Raw genomic sequence first — 22,272 nt, 5'->3', positions numbered from 1 at the left:
CCCCCCCCCCCCCCCCGATGGCTGGAAGTGCTGGAGAGGGCAGCAGGGGTGGTGATGGCCCCTAAAGAATCCCTGCCTCCCTGGCCCCTGCCTGCTCCAGCGTAGCCCAGTCTTGTCCTCATTTCAGGCTGGGTGAGCAGCAGCCCGGCCCCAGAGGTAGCAAGATGATGCCAAACCTCCTAATGGAGCCTGACAGCAGTGGGATTGAAAGCACAAGTGAGATCGCAATCCCTCTGCAATCATCTTCTGCCTTGGAAGAGCTGAATTAGAAAAGAAACCTCCTGGCAGCGGGGAGGGGTGGGAACACACACGCAGGGTGAGGGCAGCAGGGGCTAGGGGGAAACCTCACCCATCCCAAGCCCTCCTCACTTGCACTGCCAACCCATCATCAATAGGAAGGAGCCAAGCTCCCCCCCGCCAGCAGCACCAGCGAAGAGTTTCACCAGCAACAGCCCAATTCCAACTGGTCCCTGGGGGGTTGGTACTTCTACTGCCCTAGACTTTGGATACAGAGCAGCCCACACGATGCACTGCTCATGCCTTCCTCTCCCTGCCTGCGAGCTCAAGGCATTGCACAAGGCCCCCCCTTCTCCCTCTCCTTTGGGCGGTGCGCTTGGAGCGGTGCCATTGGTGCTGGAAACAATGCCCAAGCAGCCGGGTCCAAGCTGGAGACAGGAGGACTCACTCAGATGCAAGCGGGTGCTCAGCAGGACACCCGCGGCCCCTACTTCTGCAGGACGGAGTGCACACCGCCCCTCACAGCTGGCACCAAGCCCCATCTGTCCCAGAGCACAGCCCTTGTTTAACTAAAAGGCAGCGCTGACCACATTTCCCACCCGAAGGATGCTCCAGCAGCACTGCTGCCCCAGGCCTCCTTCATCCTCCTTCCCGCAAGCAGGAATACCTCAGCATCTCCCCCAAACCCAACCCAAATGGGCTTTTGCAGGGACGAAGTGGGGGTTAGCTTGCACAAACCACCCCGGGGGTGGCCGCTAAGTCACCCTCCAAGAAGCCAGGAAGGCACAAGCACTGTCTCAGTCTGTGTCCACCCGAATCCCGGCAGCTAGAGGCTGCTCTCCCGCCTGGCAGTTGTTTGCTCCCAGCAAAATGCAGGGGAAAGCGGGGCTTTTTACTCAAGAAAAAGGGAGCCACTCCAGGGACCGGTGTGTGTGCTCGGGAGTGGTGGGAAGAGCTGATGGGTTTTGGCACAGTGCTCAGCCTGAAAAGCTAGCTCCAGCTCCAGACCTTGTTTTGCAGTGACCTGTACCGAGAATTGGCTTTTTCCTTTTTCTTGCCAAATGGAAAGAAAAATAAATCCTTCCAGGTCAGAGGAAAGAAAAGCATTTACTTGTGGGTCAACTGAAACAATCTGATGCAGGGCTGAGTGCACTTTTATCCTCCCTAAACCAGGAAAAGATTCCATTTCCATCTGAAAAAACATCTAAATATAAAGAGAAAGGTTTTTGGGGTCAGAAGCACTTGATTTTGGTTTTTAAGCCCAAATGATGTGCTGCATTGAACCCCACTTTGCAAAGCACAGGTTGACCCAAAAGTGCAGAGGGGTGGGGAGGGGATGGGCTGACGCATCGATGTGGAAAATTTCAACTGCGCTGAGACAGCACCAACCACAGCGGCAGCAGCCATGGCAGGGGCCAGCCCGGGACCCCCTATGTCCCCAGCATGCAGCTCGGCTACCCCAACCTCAGCTCCTGCCAAGCCCGGCTGCACGCCAGGGTGCCAGGAGGGAGGTGTTTGGCTGCCTCCACAGCACTTTGTTCATCCGAAGCAAGCTGTCACTTTGCAGCCTCCTCCCCGCCAGCCAAATGCTTCCTGACAGCCCGTTTAAAACTCAAAGCACCCGATTACTGCCACAACCAGGCAGCTGCTCACAGACACCGCAAGAAACTCTTCCATACCCCCCACCCCCAAAACGAAATCCCTGTCTAGAGCATCACTCCCCACCCTTTCCTGACCTACACACACCCACGGGGCACCAGGGTCCTTCTCGAGCTGGTCCGGGTCTGGCTCCGCTCTCACGTGCATGGCCTCGGTCGAGGGGCTCCTATGTTTCCATCACCGAAACGCCAGCACCTGCTTCCCACCACCCCAGCACAGGGAGGAGAACTGCCCACCCTGGCTCCATCCACCTGGCAGGGCTGACCCCCGACCCCACACGTCGCCTGAGCCCATTAGTGAGTCCCCAGAGCGCACACCTCACTGGCGTTTTGCTTAACCCTGGCTTTTAGGGAATGCTGCAGAGCTGCACCACCTTTCAATTTTTAATTTGCTCTAAACATTTTGGTCCTCTCCCCTGGGGACTCCCAGTCGATAACCTCTGCCGGCAGCACTGCCGCCCCATAACTATAGGGAGGGTGGAAACTGGGGGCAAAGGAGAGGAAAGCAGCTCCACCCCAAGCTGCTCTCCTTTGGAGGAGCAGGACCCCTTTGCACACATGGCCCAGGATGAGTGACAGCTCTGCCAGGTGCTCCAGTGAAAGGGCCCCCAGTGCCCCACGGAGATGCTCCTCAAGGAGGACGGGGTGACCCCCACCCCCTCCAGGGACCCAACACCTGCAGAGACAGGGTTGTCGCACCTTCCTCCTTTTCATCAGACACCTCTGTGGGGTTAGGTCCCTCCCAACTTCACAGCTTGCTCAGGTTTACCCTGATGCCTGGCACAGCCACCCCTCCTTCCCCACTGCCTGGCACTGGTGCAGCAATGCCCTGGAGCAGGGGCACGAATGCAGCATCACTTTCCAGTCCCCGAGGCATCTTCCCTGTTTTCCACTGCCTTAAGCAACGAACGTACAAACAGGGACCTGCTGGGCATGAGAAACGCGACCTGAGCTGCTCTGGGAAGAGAGATGCCACCGCACAGCTGAAAAGATCAGCCCAGGTCACCCTGGAGCAGAGTGGCAGCTCCGGGTTGCTTTTCTGTCCCCCAAGTGCTGGGGGGGTGGGTGGGGGTGGGGTCCCGGCTCAGGGTTAAGGCTCAGTTCTTCACACACCTTTTATCTTGATTGAAAGGGTGTGGAAAACTAATCAAGCACTTGCAGACACGAATGGCAAAACCTTATAGGAAAAAAAAATATCCTGACCAGTTAAGCATCAGAAAAGGTACATGGGATCGCAGCAAAGCCCTGCACCCTGCCTCCAACAGGTACCAGGGAGAGCATGTGAAAAGGGTAATGCGCAGTGGTAATAGCCCAGAATATGCTCACTCTCTCCCTCCAAAAATTGGCAGATTAGGGAGCTCCCAAGTCACAAGGGATGCCTTGATACTGCTTAATGCTTGCTGGCTCCCTCCCACGAATTTGCCTGCTTCCTTTCCGCACACATGTAAGCTCCCAGTGTCCGCACCCCCCCTCCCAGACCTGCACAGCATCTTCCCATCCCCAACTTCCTGGGACAGCTCACGCTGAGCAGCAGTGGGACCCACCCCCAAAAGCCTCCAGTTACACCTCCAGGCAGACATGGGACCCCGCTGCACCCCAGGCAGGGAGCAGGGACAGAGGCAGGCCCAGCCAGGCACAGGGATACTGCCCACCCAGCAGGGTCTTCTTCAGCTCCTCGCTTCCCTCACCCTCCCAGACCCCCAGAGATGAGGAGTTCTAGGCTGAAGGGAGCCAAGCTGCTGACAGCTGGCCTCGGCCGCCACCTAGCAGTGACCCAACAGCGGCAGGGAGAGGGCAACAGCTCACTCCTCCAGCCTGCTGGCTCCCGCTGCAGTCCAGGGACAGACAGGGGAGGACGTGGGGGTCTCCTCGGGACACCCCACCCCAGCCCTCACCTCCCTGAAACCAAAGAGGACTTCTGCAGCAGAGGGTGGTGTTGGAGACAAGCACTCCATCGCCCAGACCGCTCCAAGCGACCTCAGCTCTGTTTCAGTCGCTCCCTACACAAGATGACAAACACATGCGGATGCAACCCCCCAGCCTGAAGCCCGAATGCAGGACCAGCAACATCAGGCAGCCTCTGAACTTCCCCGCAGGGCTGTACAGCCCCTGCTCAAGCCATAGCTCCTCACCTCTCTGCTTCTGTCTCCTTCATTAGCTTTCCACACAGTTGTTTCCTAATGAGCCCCAGATTTTCTTTTGCTCTCTACATTTTTTTTTTTTAGCCCTTTCACATCCAAAACCACCCCTAAATGCCGAAATTAAAATAGTCACAGAATCATAGAATGGCTTGGGTTGGAAGAGAGCTTTAACGATCAGCTAGTCCAATCGATAAAGTTCTTACGCTGGGCTTTTATCCATTCCAATATTAATGTTAAACCCTATCTTGAGCTCTTCTTGGTGGTTTGCAGTGAAGCATACCTCTGGCATGTTTGCAGGTGGGCACAGCAGCCTTTGAAGCCCCTGAAGACCTGAAGAACAGCCTAGGCACCAGCAAACCAGCTGAATGCCAGCATTTATAAACCAGGGCACTTCTATTTTCACAGCTTTTCTCTGCATTAACAAACTCTAGCCCAAGAGGATTTCTTGCCACAGGCAGGGAGCTACATATGCATGGCCAACATCAAACTTCAAGCTTTCTCTCACTGGATTCTTTATAGATGTCATTCGATATCTGTAACATGGGATTCCTGATGCTTCTTATGTGTGGCATCCTAATTCATCGACAAATCAGAGCGTCTTCTTCTTGGGGAAGGAGGTTTCTTTTTGCAAGTTACCAGCACTTAACATGGACTGAGGCCTGAGCTGGGATACAACCACCTCTCCTAACAGCAAGGAGTGTGTAGAGCATCCACAGTGTTAAAAGACAAAAACATCTCCCCAGACAATGTCAAAACTGCTTGTGCACTGAGAGAGGGATAGGTAGCCAGTTTCCCTCTCCTAAACTTAAAGGATATATAACACAATGTGACACTTAAATGTTCTCCCAAACCATTACATTAAAGAGCAATAAATCAGTACACCACCAGTACAACAAAACCAAACTATTTTCCTGAAAGTAAGAGTGACATTTATCACACATACTGGGCACATCTGAGAAGACATCAGACTCCAAGTTTTTCAAGGGATTAAACGTTTCTCAACGAAGAAAATGACAGCACGGTCATACAGAGGGCCTTTGCTGCTCTAGGCAGCCTTCCTCGGCAGCTGCTCCAGCTTCTCCCCTCTTCTCACACCTTCCTTCTCAGGCTGGGGAGCCACTGGAAGTAGTCACTGGAAGTGGCTAAGCGTGCAGCTGCCAACACTGCAGATAGCGTGGTAGGAGGGACATACAGTTTCCGAGATGGCCCTTGGTCAGACAGCCCACTGGCACCGCACAGGCCAACTGCAAGACTCCCGGGAAGGTCTTTGTTCTTCATTTTCTCTTCATCTGCATAAGGAGGGACACAGAAAAGAAAGATGGTATCTACACTGGCAACTCTAAGAGCTCCAGTTTAGACTGAAATCCCTTTTGCCTGGACCTTACCAGGTCACGGCAAGAGAACTTTCTACTGCACGCCTATTTGATGAGCCCGACACGATATAATCTGAGAGCCTCTCTCCCTCTCCTCCCAGTGCTCACCCCCGTTTCCCCAGAGGTGGGAAATCAGATGTGAATTGAGCAGCTTCTGTCTGGAGAACGGGGCCTCCACTCAGACAGACGGCAGACAGCTCTGTTCCAAGGCACAAACAGGCACTGTCTTTGGCAAGTCAATCTACTTCGTAAATTGGGCAACTGTCATATGGGTGTTGTAAATTCTTTCATCATTTGGAAGATGGAAGATGAACACCCACGCAGGGACCTTACAGGGTTAAAAAAATGCTTTTGCCCCTTATGGTTGGGAGATTGAGAGACTCTCAGTATGAAATGAACACAGGCTAACGTATGGAGTAGGGAAACAAAGACTTCTGCATGAAAGCAGCAGAAAGTCTAGAAAAGACAACAAAAATCAACAGAGAAATAACTCTCAATTCATTTGTTCCCATTAAACATTTAGAAAACCATTTTGCTGCACAAAGGTCAAACCAATGCACCGCATCCAACCATTTATTGTTGTCACATCTCCATCCCACAGAAATACCAACGTTTTCATCTGTTCTAGCAAAGAAGCAGCACCAGTCCTAGGACACCCAATAATGACTGCAAGACTCCTAGCACAGTAACAGACTGTTCAGCTTTCTGCTGTGTTACATTTTACTGACAAATCTATTCGTACTGTTACGGTTGTCCAGCATAAACGGTATTGCCATAAGTAGAACAGAGGGATGCACAGCTTCACGAAGTTGGGCCTTGTTGGAAAATCTTTCTATCTGATCAGGGTCATCTTGGCTCATTTCTGCTGGTTGCTTGGAGTAGATAAAGGAGGTGTAAAAGTCTTCCACTGACTTGAATAAGACAGCAGGCATTGAGGACTCTCCAAGAGAATGAGGTGTCTGCAAATGTATATAAAAAACTCAGGAGAGGGTGTGATTAGTACACACTCAGTTCATTAGCTGCCCTGATCTTTATTATCTCTCAAAGTCCACAAAGAACTGGAATGTCAGCAACTGGATGATTTAAAAAAAAAAAACAAACAAAAACAAACACACACAAACTAGTTACTCACAACCTTGGCCAAAGGGCAGCTTTTCCTGCACAGCAAGCTGAAAAGAGTGACAGATTATTACAAGATGCAAATCACTATGTCTTAGCAAAGAATTAACAGCTGGCTCATCTCTCAGCAGCCCCATGCAGAACAAGCGATAGCAATGATGGAAGGAGTTTCTGCAAGGGAGTGGCAATCGAGTCAGAGGAAGTCCCTCTGCATTTTTGCTTAAGAATACAAATTAAACTTAAGTTCCAGGGATGATCACCCATGTCTCAGCCATAGACAGGGACTAGAGCCAATGTTTGTATTTGTTAATTCAGCGTGGAGGAGAAAAATAGTGAAACGACAGACAAGCAGCAATTCACCTTGCCCAACCATAGGTGTTCAAAAATTAGGTGCTTGCTCTCTATGCTTCTTCCGTTGTCAAGGCAGCAGAAGAAAGGCATCCCTCTTCAGAAGGGGTGAATCACCATCCAGAGGTGCTTCACCCATTGGTGAGAGTCTGTTCAGAGGATTAGCCCAGAACAAAACAATTGTATTTACACAAGCAGATTTAAGCAATTTAAAATGGCCCCCACCAGGGGACCATGAGGCACTCCTGAAGCAGCAAGGAGAACTACACGGCTGGGCAGCAGAAATTCAGTGCTGACAGGATGCCAGGACAGAGTAATTTGAATGACAGGCATCACTGGAGTCCAATTAACCAGCTACTCAGCTTGATATCACCAGCCCACTGAAATCCTCTGCCTAACATGCAGTAAAAAATAAAAGTGTTAGGACAACAAGAAGAACAGGGTTAAAAGATGATTATTATCTCCTCTTGCCACCCACGCTATCCTTGTTGGGGGACAGGCAGTGTCACTGCCACTCCAGGGCAAAGCAGAAACAGACAGGGTGCAAGGGTGGACACTACAAATGTCTGTTAGCACTGGAAAAAGCTGGGATGGAAATAATTCAGAAAGAGGCTGTTCAGTTTACAGAAGAGGAAAGTGAGACAGGATATCAAACAGTGCTGTGAGAGGCGGGAAGTAAGGCAGTATCTACTCTTCCTCCTGATTCACACAATTAAGAACACCACCACTGAAAAGGAAAACATGAGCAGTGAAAACTGGAAAGGAGGAAATACCACTTGGTCATGCTGTAAGTGCCACAAAACCCTGAGGCCAAGAGACGAGCAGGAATCAAAGAAAGGAAATCTTCCTGTCTGTCCTCATAACTAGCTGACTGATGCATTTCCCCCCCTCCAATGTATATAGGCAGGATTATTTTTTCATCCCACGGTCTTCCTTAATAGAAATTCTTGTCACTTCTTCTAAGACTGTAACAGAGATCACAGCCAGGGACAGAAAATGTGCCTGGGACTTCTCTGATCCAGTTAGGAAATTCCTATGCTTTGAAATTCACGTAGTTTAATACTTGCAGGGGAGCATTTAAGTCAGCTCACAAGGACCCTATTGCTATCTACCCACCTGCCTCCATCTCATCTCATCATACTTTCTCCCCACACTTGCTACCAGAAACCTTCCTCTTCTCTCATTCCCTCAAGATCCTTTTTCCCAGCTTGCTTTCTCTCCATCCCTTTCAGGTAACATCCTCCAGAGCCACCAATTCTTCCAGCTTTCCCCCTCATCTTTCTAGAAAGTGCTTTGTCTCAGCCACTATCAACCTCCAGACACGTAAGGAGCTGTGGTTGTCCAAAACCTTGTAGGCACACTCCCATTTCCAGCTCTGCAGTGTGTTTTGTGGCTCAACAAATCCTGAGTGATACTGGCTCCCCGCTGAACCCAGAGTGGAACATTTGCAAAATGCCACACTGCAGGCCCTGTTAGACTCATCATTAATCCCTATTTAAGAAGCAAACTCGCAACACCAGCGCAACATAACACCTCAAATCACAGCCCAAAACACAACCCTCCCAAACCCACCCTCCTAACTCAGGAAGAGTTATGATCTGCATGATCCAGAGTAGCCCCACAATAACTCCCAGTTACTCCCAGTAACCTCAAGACTGTAAATGGAGGGGAAGTAGAGGAGTGAAGAAGGGACAGGTTTGATCTATAAAGTGCTGAAACCGTCAGTCTTGTTTCCACAATAGCTTGATGTGCCAGTGGAGCACTAGTGTATCATCAATAACACCAGAAACAACAGCAAAGAGGAAAACGTATAGCTCTGAGCCCATGCTAATAGCCAGTCATTATTTCTTTGTCAGTCACTTTTTAAAAAAAAAAATACATGTCAAAGCAATCAAAGGGTTATTCAAATAATCTAAAACCAAGAACAACCCCTCTCAACAGCAATAGCTGAGAAAAACGCCCTTACCTTAACCGCTGCCATAAGCTCTGTAAGAGTTTCATTTGTATCCTCCTGTGCAAGTTCAGGGTCTTGGTCTGTTTTTCGTGGGACACTCACTTCATCCAAAAGTGGCCGCACATCATCCTGTGTCTCCTTCTTAGCAGACAGGTGCCGTTGCTAAGGAGATGGACAAAGCAAGAAAAGGTACAGCTACTGTGGGCAGAAGAAAGCAGGACGCACTGGAGCAAATTACAAAGCAATCAGATGATACCACTCGGAGATTAACTGAGAGAGAAATGCAAAGGAGCTTTTCTGTTCTGCTCAGAAGTTTTAACATTTTTATCTGGAGAAGTTTGGGCTACTTGGAAAGGACAGAAAGAACATGGAAGGACAGAAAATAATGTGAACAAGAAACTAACTGCCACTTTAACTTCTCTCCTCCACAGTAAAACTTGTCACTTGGAAAGTACAGTTATATTCAAGCAATATTTTCTGGCTATTGCTTGCTGCCTTTTGAGAAATTTTACCATGGAAAAGTGTCCTAACGTAGCAGAGCTGATACAACACAGTGTCCAGCTGGTTTGCACTTAAGGGCAGGGGGGCGGGGGCGGGATGTTGTTAATCCTGACGAGGCAAATCTAAGATTGGACAATGCACAGGGAGTTCCCCACTGCTTAACAGGAGTTACCAGAAAATGCTAGCTGAGCAGTAACAGGTGTCATATTAGACACATTTCATTCCAGTTCAAAACATTGAGTAATTTTATAATTGACATTGATGATCATGTTAGTGATGCACCAAAGAAGAGAAGGAATCGTTCTGGGCAACTAAACAGAACAGCAGAGAAGAAAATTTTTAGTCTTACACAAAGAGAGATCTCGAGGACTGCAATTTCTGGAAAAGGATTCCAAGACCCTTGAAATCAGACAGGAGAAAACCTGAATGCATTTACATTCCTCTAGTCTCCAAATTGCCAGCTATGTCTGACATTTACACACGTGGATCTTGCTACAGTTAACCAGATTTTTCCATAAAAATCACAATAAACTCAGATTTGCAGAGTGTCAGTCACATTAATTTCTTCCAAATACATAAAGATGCTGGTTTGGGACCTTCAGTTCAGACGATGTATTGACAGTGCAAGGCCATTAATATCCAAGATACACAGCTTATATAGAGTTTCTCTAGCACAGAAACACAGTTGGCTAAAACAAGACCCAGGTAAAATGACTCCTTTACAAGTTACTAACATTACACTAGCTTTTACTCTTATTTCAGAGAAATGTCAGAAAAACAGCCCCGGAGCAGGCCCACTGCTGAACACTTCAACAGCTGACATTTACTTGAAAGGTGCTTTGGCCCCTATAATAAAATGTGTCATGAAAATATTACAGCTTAAATAACACAGAAAAGTAGAGAAAGAGTCACCTGTGGACAAGTGTTCCTGATGTTTCTAACGGGCCTACAATAGATTGCACTCAAGACCTGGGTTTTACTCCCTGCTTAACCCCTCTGTTCATCAGTTTCTCCATCTGTTAAATAGCAAAGGGCTCCTCCTTTTAACATGCTCTGAAATCAAAGGTGTAAAGCAGTATCCAGATCTGGATATCATTCTCCTTTAGATTTATCTTTTTACTGAAACTGTAGTTGTGTACAACCTTACCCCCTGCAACAATCAGGATTGCAAATCGCTTTCTTTCAGATAAGTTTAGAACTAACAAGACGCAAATAATACACCACTAGTTCTTCTGGTCTTTTCCCACATTTAAATGATACCCCAAGTTATTACACAATCTTTGCCAAACCCCAGAGATGCGAGAGGAACACACCCCCCTCCTTGGCTCCCAGGGGTGCAAAACATGAACGTGCTAAGTCAAACTGATCTCAAGAATCTGGTACTGGTCTGAGTTCTCGGAGTCCATTCTCTCTCTAACTGAAAAATTATGGTGCATATGGGAGGTTAGAGATATCACTGAGCACACAGACTCCCTGAAGTCTGCAAAGGGTTCAGAGGACAAGCAGCTAGAGATGTATTTATGGTCCACGTGTATTTTTTTTTTTTTTATATTATGGTTCTGCTTGCCTTTTATAAAAGCAAAAAACAACTCCACAAAAAACTGCATGGGACTAAAACAATACATGTCTACCGATCCCTGGAGCTGATTTCATTGAATAATAGCTATGCCACAGTCAAACTCCCACCTGGTCACACAGTTCATCCCCATCCAGCTTTGAGCTTGCTGTTTCGCTATCTGCATCTAGAGATTCCTGCTGCAAGCTAAGGTCTGGCTCCACCAGTTCAGCATTCTCCTGCTTTCCACTGGGCTGAACATACAAGGCTGAAGGATTCAGTTCCTTGAATCCCTAGGAACAAACAAAAAAACCCCCAACCCAGTACAGTCAAGAAAACCATGTTGTAACTGCCACAAAGAATAAAAAGGATTCAGCGAATTTCTAATAGGTTTTATGAAGAAGCACACCACCCACAAGTTAAGACAATTTCTGCAAGAATCTGGAGCTACTACGAAAATCAACTCCCCTCCCTCCAGCAACAAAATTACCCAGCAATGCCCCCCCCCAGTTGTATTTTTGCATGTGTATGTCCAATCATAGGATCTAATCCTGCCAAAACACACATTCTGCATCTATTGAATAAAACAACAGATACAAGCACTCTGGGCTGCAAAGCCTGACTTTCTGCTGAGATAAAAAATCGTGGCACTACCTTTCTAAGGGTTTTCATATCCACACAGTTCTTACTGAAACTGAGCTGAGACATTCAGTTAATGACATAGATGGGCCTACATCATAAATGCTCTCTGCACTGGCTTACAACTTGAATGTCTGTCCAAGGCACAACGTGCAATCTACCACGGTTACGCTGTCCAACATTGTACATTTCACTGGCAAAGTAAGAGACTTTTTAAGCCAAGACCATTTCCATAATTCAGTTTGTTAGTGACATAACCAATCTTCAATGCCTAGAGCAGAGAAAGCCAAAATAATTTATTTAACTATCCTGTTTCTCACTCAACTGCCCCTGCCACTATGTAGCACTACTTTAAGTAAGACAGACAATAAAATCTAATCACTTGCTCTCATTAATTGTTTGGATGAATCAGGGGCCTCAACTTTATGACTAACAAAACTTGCTGGAATTAACAACGGGTAGTGAAGTAACTAACACATCTCTTAACAACCTCTCAATCCATCTCCATTTGGCCTTATGCTCAGAACATCTATAGCTATTTTACTTTTCCATGTTATTTATACAAGATGTGTGTCAGCTCCAGATGAACCTGCAATACTAACTAGCTAATCAACTTAAAAAAAAAAAGGAAATCAAAACCTTCTAAACCACTGTTCTGACAGGATGAAAATATCTTCCCATTACAGGCACCCAACCGATCCTTTCCCTGCCCTTCCTTTCAGCAGCACATGCCTTCCTCCTGACCTGGGAAGGAATGTTCTCTCCGCAGATGTCAGCACATCCCCCATCCCTCAAGACACAGTGGAAGTAGACATCCTCCTCAGTGGATGTGTCACACAGGAAGAGATGCAAAATGCCATTCACGTATTCATCCACGATGCCCACAAGTAACTTGGAGACACACAGCTCCTTGAATAGGAGGGTTGCTGCATTGGACCACGTGCCCTGAAGAAGAAACGAATATAAAGTTACTATAAACAGACCCAACATCCACCGCCTGAGACTTTCCCTTGTGGACACCTGTCAAAAAGGCAATTAAGCTAGGTCAGGCTAGGAACAAATACAGGAAAGTCAGGCAGACAAGCTTCCCAGCACTGAACTAAATCAAACTACCCCAAAGTCTGCAATGCTAGTTACACTGGGAATGCCCTTTCACCCTAAATACCTATTTCCAAACACGGTTCGATAGCATTCACCAGTGATTTTATCACAATTGCCTAAAATACAGTTGTTCGTTTGTTTTTGTTTGTTTTTTTTTTTTTTTTAATTCCTGGAATCATGCGATTATAAATGTTAAAAGTATCAAAAGTTTTTAAGAAGCTGCTAAGCCTCACTACAATGAAAATTGTGATTCTTCAACCCTCAAAAAACCAGAGGAAATAACTCTTTAAAAATAATGTCTTTAAAACAGAGAAGAAGCAACTCTGCTCACATGCTTTCCTTCAGAGATTGTATTTCTCAGGCTTCTTGACCAAGAGGTTTTCCAGCACAGAGAAACTTTCTTACGAACTCTATAATTCTTTGGCTATGCTGATTGCATAGCCAAACAGAAATTTTTAAAACAGAGGGCTGGAGCTACCAAGGCTTCAGAGGGACCCTGGAGAACTACTGGCATGGGAAAAAACAAGTTTGCTCGTTTGCTTAACAGTAGCTATCTGTTTCTGCAATGATGTAAGCAAGAATACTCTGATCATAAGGAAAACAGACAGCGGAAGGGTGATCACTTACAAGAGACTTTCACAGTCATACTCTGCTGAACATAACAGCAGCAATTCGCTGTAAACATCAGTGGGACCTGAATTAATCCAAATGTTCACCCTTATCAGGAGAAAAAGCCAACCTCTACTTGATAGCTCTCATACATATGTCAATAAACAAAACTGCATGTGAACACATACCTCCACAGGTTTTACCCATGCCAAGGAACACGGGATGGCCTGAGCAGGGAGCTTCAAGTAGCACCACCTATAATACAAAATAAAGCCATTGCCATTACAGCAAAACCAAAGCAAACCCAGGCAGAAGAGCAGAACTTCGTCCTCTTCTGGGTATTCCTAAGCTGACTTTAAAAGAGAGGCACGTATTGGATTTTGCACTTAGGAATAAAACCCAACAGCAGCTTTGGAAAACGCTCCATATCCAGAGAATGGGCACAGCAGAAATAGCAGTAACAACTGGTCCCTTTTGCCTTCCCTTGCCCAAGCATCTTCCCATCATAACCCCTTACGATTACAAAGTTATGGACAGAGAACAATGACTTTTGAACCAAAGAATGCCAATGGCCAGGCATGAATAGAGGCAAATGAGAGGGCAGAAGCAAACATGGAAAAGGTACTGAATTGCAGAGGAAAACAAGTACCTCTGATACTACAAATGCGTCCCCACTTAGACTGATATCCATTCAGGAGGATGTTTACATCCCTTCATGGAACCCAGGAACGAGGATTAGGGAGCTTGCCCCAAAGTGACAAAAAATGGCAAGAGGAAAGACTGAGGAATGAAGGCAGAAACAGGAAAGGATTCAGCCCAAAGTCATTGTGAGGGAGTGATGGACAGGGTTGATGAGCAAAGGGCCCAGTGCGATCAGCAAAACAGGTCTTAAACAATGTCACCTCAAGCATTAGCACGTAAGCAAGGAAGTGCCTGCAGGGCACCATTAATAGAATAAAATCCCAGATCCTTTCTAGGAAATCTGCAAGCTGGGATGTCTTTCTGAAGAAAGACAGGTCAGTCAGCGTCACCTTGATCCCTGGGAAAGCGATGAAACAACTAATCCTGGGAACCATTTCCAGACACATGAAGGACAAGAAGGTGACTGGCAGTAGTCAGCATAGATTCACCAAGTCATGCTTGACCAACTTGACAACCTTCGACGATGAAATGACTGGCCTGGTAGGTGAGGGGAGAGCAGTGGGTATTGTTTACCTTGACTTCTGTCAGACTTTTGACACTGTGTCCTGTTAAGATCCTCATAGAGAAGCTAATGAAGCATGGACCGGATGAGCAGACAGTGAGGTAGACTGGGAACTGACTGAAGGGCCAGGCCCAGAGAATGGTGATCAGCGGTACAAAGTCTAGTTGGAGGCCAGGAAGTAGCGCTGTACCCCAGGGGTCAATACTGGGTTCAATACTGTTCAACATCTTTGTTAACGACCTGGATGATGGAGGAGAGTCTACCTTCTGTGAGTTTGCTGACGATACAAAACTGGGAGGAGTGACTGATACACCAGAGGGTCATGCTGCCATTCAGAGAGACCTCGACAGGATAGAGAAATGGGCAGACAGGAACCTCATGAAGTTCAACAAAGTCCTGCACTTGGGGAGGAACAACATCACGCACCAGTACATGTTGGGGGCCAACCGGCTGGAAAGCAGGATTTTTACCACGAGGGTGACCAAGCACTGGAATGGGTTGCCCAGAGAGGTCACGGAGTCTCCATCCTTGGAGACATTCAAAAGCTGTCTGGACATGGTCCTGTGCAGCCTGCTCTAGATGGCCCAGGGAGGTTGGACAGGACAACCTCCAGAGGTCTCTTCCAACCTCAGCAATTCTGTGATTCTGTCACCCATGTGCAATTTACTTACTTGAGGAATCTCAGCCAAGACTTTCGGACAATTTTGAGGTTTCCATAATCTGGGTAGAACACCTCTACTTCTTGGTCATTGATCACACGGTGGATAATAACACGGTACCACCATTTTGAGACCGTTACACAGCAAAGCTGTCCAGGCTGTACTGAAGACTCAGGCATGATATAACGATCAGAAACAAGTTTATTTGAGTAACAGTGCCTGCAAAAGATCATAATGAAAAACTGTGCTTGGTAGGATGCAGGAGATGAACAACGAGAAATATACGGGGCTTCAGAAGAAACCTTATTTCTCGAAGTCCCCATGACATGGATTTTCAGGAGTTATTTTAATAGATGCTTTACATCTCTGTTCTGCTATACTTAAACTGAAATGACAATAAAAAATGCAAACCCAAACTTTTAACATTTGAATGATATTCTTGGGGTCCAACATAAAGTTAATTAATGAGGATTAATCAGAGGCTAAATACAGTCATTCTAGTCATTAATTTTTAACATCACCTTGACATGTCAGTGCTTCTTATGATCCAGGTTCTGGAGTACTGGCTCACATACACAGTATCTGTCTGCAGAGTCTGTAATCACACTTACACGTGCCCCACGGACATCAAGTATTTACTTTGGCACACAATTAACAGCAACTGTAGCACTATTGTAGTGGAATAGAATCCCAAATGCATGATGTAACTGACACAAAGCCACTGATGGGGTTTTGCTTTCAAATATAGATATGACAAAGGCCTATTACCTGTTGCTTTTGCTAAGCGTTGGAGATGGAAGTAAAAGCCTTAACTGAGCACATTAGCAACAGTAGTGCAGACAATAGAGAGGTGCAAAGGAACCCTAAAGTTCCTTTCCATAACCTTTCCCGGCTTCTAAAGTTTAAGACTGTCTAGACAGAGCCAAACTACTGTGAATTGCTATTAACCATACTTACTGCTTGCTAGTTAAAAGGAATGGGTAAGCATTATGAGTACGTGTTTCAGTACAGCACTAGCATCTCCATATCAAGTAATGAAGCCAGCAGTGACCATAACTAACAGCTGGGTGCCCTGTTCCCTCAGCGCAAACACACACACAACGGGTAGTAGTATTGAATTGGCATAGCATGTTCGCACCTCATCTCAATCATCATATCCTGCAGTTTATCAGACGTTTCCCTGCTGCAGATGTGGATGTAGAACTGGCTAGGAGAGACGATGAATTCCACAAAGACTCCCACCAAGCACCTTCTCTCCAGTGGTGGTAAACTGCAAAGGCTTCTGTCCTGAACAGCATCTGGGGGGATTTCTGGAGTCATTATCAACTTGTCTAGTAGGGACTGCTCCAAATCTTGAGGCTACAAAGAGATAAGAGGAAGGTGGCACTCAGATGTCTCATCATGCATTGAACACACGACTGGTCTTTCCCTTAAGGTAAAAAAAAAAAAGTTCTTCTTTCCTGGGGACCTGTGAATTACTGAATATCGGAGAATCCCAACAAATTGCGCAAGCTTGGATTAAAACTTTCCCTGTGATAGAAGCATTCATTTTCATACCCTCTCCCCTCCTTCTTTCTTCCCTCCATTGTAAAGAGGGGTGCAACAAAAATACCTTGCTCATATTCCTGCAAGGAATAAAGGACACGAATTGAAGTCATGTCACATATTTAGACAAAAGCATTGAATGGCTATTGCTAAAAAAAACAAAACAAAAACCCACACCAAAAGAACCAAACACAAGCCACCTGTTTGTTGGCTTTTTCCCAAAAGATGCTATTTCTATGTTCCATGACCATGAAAGAGTGCATGACTGAACCAGCAAAACTCTGAAAATGATTCAAAAGTGACAGAAGGCACAAATGCATCTCACTTTCACACTAGAGCTATTTCCCAAGGATAAAAACACACAAAACCTACAAATTCTGTTCTTTTCTCACTCTAGACAAATTTGTATGAGTGAGTTGCTAGTACAGCTTACAATTTTGCATTAGTCTTCAACTGCTGAAAACATTACTTCACTTGAACTAGTGTGGATGGCAACCTTAATCAGACATCAGTTACTTTCACTGCCTCAAGAGCTTTCTTTTGTGCCAACGAACAGCACTCCTCCAACAATCAGAAGTCAAAATTATTTCAATTTTACTCATCATGAATATGCTACAAGTTACCACTGCATTATACATCAGGCAATGTATGGGAAATTTGTCTTCCAGCACACACCCCATTGCTTATTTGACTAAATTCAAATGCAAGCAATGGGTTTTCACAATACTGGCTCTTTTAACCATTTTTTAAAGAAGCAGATAAAGAGTCTCTCCTTCTGCAGACAAAAAAATTCAAGGGCGTTAGCCCTTGCTTAGAGTTAAAAATTTTGACTAAAACATTGAGTTAAACAGTGAGTTAACATTTTTGAGTTAAAGAGCAACTGAGGGAGTCCTAGCCTGAGCAGCAGCATCACCTCCAAAAAACCCTCAGAGTTTACGGATTTCCTCTAAGTGCCTGTGAATAGAGGCATTTCTAAGGGACAGTTTTGTTCCAAGAATGCTCTTCGTATCAGACTGTTAAGGGCACATATGATCTTTATAATCTAGCTCACACATTGGTAGGGACAACAGACATTTCTGTGAAAGACATAGAAGACGTACTTAAAAACACGTTTACAAAAAAGCAACAAAATTATAAAAAGATAAACCAATAGAACACACTGTAAAACTAGGCTTACAAGAGGTATGGCTTGCAAGACTGGCTAACTCCTTGCCCTAAGCTGGACTGGCAGCTGTCACAGTGTGATGTGGATAACACCTTTCCTTCTGCTCAGGGTGGCAAGAAAAGCTGCTGAGAGCCGTGGCTCTATAAACTTCACCCTTAGGGCTGAGTGGATTGACTCAGCCCTTGTCCCTTACAACACTTAAGCTATTAGTCTCTCAAAACTGGATACTCGGATACCTTGCAGCAGGGCAGGGATCAGGTCGCAACTTTCCCCCTCTACCTCACAGCATCCCGATGAACAAGTGTTCATTGCATATGCGAAGTAACAGATTCCAACCTGCTTTTCTCCCCTTTAGGGATTTTTTTTAAACAAAATGGCAAACTTGGCGTTTCATGAGGAATACTGGTTGTACAAACATCTTCCAAGACTTATCCTGCTAGGATCTTTAAACAGGTTCCCTTTACAATACATAAGAACAAAAATCTGACTTGGGGTTACCAGGACCACATACCCCCTTTTTAACCCTTCCCACAAGCAGACTTTTTGATCTAGGGGAATTCCCTGTGAACTTCATCATATCAAACTAAAATTTCTTTAAAGGATCAGAACAGCCTGCCAAAAATCTCTAAATGGTATGTTTTATGAAGAGCTGCACAAAGTCCAACTCATAGTCCCAGGCTTCCAAGTTCATTAGTGCACAAAACACCGAATTCAGGAAGAATTCCTTGGGACCCTTTCTCTGCCTATACATCCCAACCATACAGTTGCATACAGCCACAAGACGAACTTGGCAGAGGAAATAACTCTCAGGAGGATTTTCCTGAGAAAAGGAAGGCCTAAAGATGCTCAAAAGAAAAAAAAAAACAAACAAAAGCCAGAGGGGACACAAACAAATTCTCCCAATCAGGTTTGGCAGTTCAGATCCTCCGTACTGTTCTTCTCCATCTCTTTCTAAAAATACACTGCTAAACAAACAAACAAACAAAAAAAAAAAATCAAAATTTTCAAAGTCAAAAAATTTTCAAATAGTAGAGTTGAGACTGCAGGAATCAAGGTCTCTGAGGACCATTTCCCAGCTCTGTCGCACAGCTGCTTGACACTTAAACCCTGCCTACTGCAGCAGGGGAAATTCCACACAGCTAGTCTCAGAACAAAGTTATTAAAATTCAATTACAAGTAAGTACACCACAAATCACCACTCTTATCAGGGAGCAAGATGATGCTTAACTGACCTCAGATGATCTGTAACATAGATCTCAAGACCGGAAAGAGACCAGAAAGAGACAAGAAAAAGACCTAGTCTGGGTAGCATATAAAGCTATACACCAGGTCAGCATGAGTCTGGTCATCTCCAGACTCATCTAAAACGGGTACAAAAGTTTTTGGAAGCAGCAGTGCATCAACAACACAAACTCAACAGAAACAAAAGCAGTGAAAAGAGTATCACCCCCAGATTACATGATAAAGCTACAGATCGCTCATCCAGCCACTTACTTGTTTGAGGCCATCACCCAAATCTACTGCTCGTGTTTCCACTGGCTCTGACTTCTCTTTTGCTGTCAGGTGGAAGCTTTCTGTCTCGCAGTTGGGTTCCAAAGGAGGCATCTCAGCTGCAGGTGCTGCTGTAAAGACAATAATTTGGCTTTTATTCTTTATTGGACTGATGCACTGTTACATATTAAGCAGAAAGAGAAGACATCTGAAAATGAAAGTCTGAAAGCACTGGTGCTGTTTTCCTCATCTCTTGTAACATTCACAGCCACCACATTCACGAGGATTCATTTGAAAGGCATCCTTCACTGTTATTAATTTAAAAAAAATTTAAAAAAACACTTGCTCTTGTAAGCATGCTAAGGGTTAAATCAATTGCTAGAACGATGCTAAAATGAATTTTCCTCAGAAAAGTCAGGAATTTGGCAGGAACTGTATGTGATTTTCTGCCTTCTCTCATAGCTGTTATGGGAACGCTGAGGATATCTGCAGTGTCTTCTGTTTTCTTTTGTGGAACATTGTAGCTGTGCCTTTCAGAGTAGGGCTAAACCTTCAGTCTCAAAAAGCGCATCAGAAAGGCTTTACCAGCCCGTGGAGCAGAATTTCAGGAGATCCTTCTAGTTCTGTTATCTATTGCCTGGAATGACTAGAAATTCCAGTCCTGCACACACATTCAGAAAGTCCGTACTCTGAACGGGCTAAACATCCCTTCTTTCACCTCACAACAAAAAATGGTGGCAACCTGTAGAAAACTTCCAGTTAAGCTCTCTGCTACCAAGACAACTCCCTTGAGGCAGCTGCTTCTACAACACCCCACAGTCCCTCTGTGCTAAAACCTAGGGGAACCGGGACTACTACAGCAACTGGAAATGCAGCAACATCTACTTGAAATACAGTTGCTTGGCCACAGCCCTTGCGAGAGCTACATGCTTTCAGTTAAATAACACACCGCCTCACCTTGCAGCATCTCTTCCTTCTCTATCTCACTTGCCAGGTACTTCTTCAGGGTCAGCAAGGAACCTGCTCTTGTCTGCTCAACTGCAATGATATCAGACACGCTTCTGAGGACTTCAAACATGGAGAAAAATCCATATTGCGTGTACTGGAACGCCCGGCCAAAGCGTCTGAAGAAGGCCTTATCAAAGTCCAAGAGCAGAAGTGGTGAGGAACTCAGCAGATCCTGCAGCTCAGCCTTCACCGTTGCTGGCAGGACGGGAGCCCTGCCCCTCCGAAGGAAACTCTGTGGATTCTTAGAGGGAGAAGCAGCATCTGCCTTCACAGCAGCACTCTTCCGTGCCCTAGCACTTCTCTGTCTGGCAACCAGTTTGGCAATCGCTTTGGTGGTCTCATCTGCAATGGCTACAACAGAAAGAAATAAACTATTAGTCTACCAAAACAGCAAACCATTAAAAGCTCTATGCAGGCAAAACTCCTCTTCTCTCCTTTCTTTCCTCTTCTCCCCACCCTTTTCAGAAGCAGGTGCCTCCTTCAAAAGCAATCACTCTAAATCATGTCTGATTTCCAGCAGGGCAACCACTTTTCCTCTCCCTTTGCAAACTGGACTGAACCAGATTTAACAGCCAACAACCAATCTAACAACCAATCTGCACCATCATTCCTATAAATCCAGATCCAGGTAGGAAGATGGGTCAAATTCTTGGATACAGGATCACAACAGGAAACCCAGCTGCTGCAAGTTTTCTTGGGAAAACAGTAAATGGCTCATTGCTCCCCTCAGCCAGAATCACAGTAAACCCCCACTATAGAACACCCACCCACCCAGGCAAGGTCTTCCTGGAGAGCAGCCCAGGTCTCTTCCATGCTTTTAAACAACTTTTTCTTGTCTTACTGTAGCACTCTGAAAAAATATCATTTCACCCTTCCCAATCAACTCTTTGCACCTACCCTTTGTTTCCACAGCTCTTCCTCAAAGAAAAGGAAAATGAGAAAGGTTCTTTGATACAGACTAAACTTCCCATGGGGTCAGGTAGGGAAACATTTACAACTTCTCCTGAGAGGCCCCATCCCTGGTTTTGGCTCCTGCTGTAGTCTGCATTTAAGAAACGTTACTGCAGTTTTTCAACTAAGTGCAGAATGCAGAATGTACAAAAATAACTAGAAGCCTATGTGACTTTTCAGGAGGAAAGAGTGGAAAAGCATTAAAAGGCAGATCAAAATACGGCAAGACAAAGAAATTAAAAGACAAGAAATTAAACAGAACTATATGAGAAAAAGAATAACACAGATATGTAACCTACAGCTCTGGGAATTCATCCTGCACATCCCCGTTTTGGAGCATCACTTCATACTAGTATGTAGTTCCAAATAACTCCTCCACCCGTAAGGAAACAAAACCTCACCTTTGAGGATAAAAGTGTCTTTCTCATAAGGACAGACTCTGACAACTTCAGGCATATCTTCCACCAGCTCCAAGGTGGATCGGAAGCCCAAGTCACGTAGAGGGAGAGGTTTGCCGATCATGGCCATGTACTCCTGCTCCAGCTGTGCTGGGGTTAAGCCCTCTTTGGCAGCCATTAGCAGTGATCTCACCTCCTTCTTCAGCACCTCCATAAGCTGCGCCTGCTTTGACATATCTGCACTAAAGGAGAAACAAAAGCGAGCAGAAAACAACTTGTACCACAGCTGCTCAAACACAGGCAAAAGACTTTTTACCACTTAGCAACTGAAAGCTGGTGCGGGGAGAGGGCAGCAAGCCAGGTTCACCAACAGCCACTACCTACCAACCCCCGTATTTCCCTGCCTGCACCTCCGGAGCTGCCACCCATTGGCACCTGCTGTCCCAGCTAAGATCATGGCTCCTCCTGCATTCGCTGCCTGTCCCCATGGGATCGTGGCCCCTACATGCATTGCATCCCCCAGAGTTTAGTGCACCCCTAAACCCCTGCCCCACGGACTGCCCTCTACAAACCCTGCCACTCCACGGAGACCCCTGCACCCCTGAACTGCTGCCTG

At 45.9% G+C, this 22,272-nt stretch overlaps 1 protein-coding gene across 1 annotated transcript; it reads right to left on the bottom strand.

Annotated features, from left to right (window-relative positions):
• Positions 1 to 5,125: 5,125 nt before the first annotated feature.
• On the bottom strand, positions 5,126 to 21,891 carry TDRD5 (tudor domain containing 5). Its single transcript, XM_019471156.1, has 12 exons — positions 21,660 to 21,891; positions 20,257 to 20,658; positions 19,303 to 19,427; positions 16,612 to 16,656; positions 16,237 to 16,457; positions 15,111 to 15,317; positions 13,424 to 13,490; positions 12,270 to 12,470; positions 11,018 to 11,179; positions 8,843 to 8,992; positions 6,152 to 6,368; positions 5,126 to 5,325 (listed from the first exon to the last, which is right to left on the bottom strand). Exons 1-12 carry the CDS (start codon positions 21,889 to 21,891, stop codon positions 5,126 to 5,128), a joined length of 2,229 nt encoding a protein of 742 aa, XP_019326701.1.
• Between the last annotated feature and the right edge of the window lie 381 nt (positions 21,892 to 22,272).

The sequence above is a fragment of the Aptenodytes forsteri genome, unplaced genomic scaffold (assembly GCF_000699145.1).
Source record: "Aptenodytes forsteri isolate BGI_AS27 unplaced genomic scaffold, ASM69914v1 Scaffold289, whole genome shotgun sequence".
Classification (NCBI taxonomy): Eukaryota; Metazoa; Chordata; class Aves; order Sphenisciformes; family Spheniscidae; genus Aptenodytes; species Aptenodytes forsteri.
The sequence above is the reverse complement of the archived record's forward strand: the minus strand, read 5'-3'. Positions and strand labels throughout refer to the sequence as shown.

What these genes read in the sequence shown, in the direction of transcription:
- TDRD5 (XM_019471156.1), bottom strand. Translation starts at nt 21,891, where the DNA reads ATGTCAAAGCAGGCGCAGCTTATGGAGGTGCTGAAGAAGGAGGTGAGA. An exon ending in TGGGTGATGGCCTCAAACAA is followed by an intron (nt 16,657 to 19,302) that starts GTAAGTGGCTGG and finishes AGGAGGGGAGAG; the next exon opens with GGTATGAAAATGAATGCTTC. An exon ending in GAGAGAACATTCCTTCCCAG is followed by an intron (nt 11,180 to 12,269) that starts GTCAGGAGGAAG and finishes GTTTGTTCCTAG; the next exon opens with GGATTCAAGGAACTGAATCC.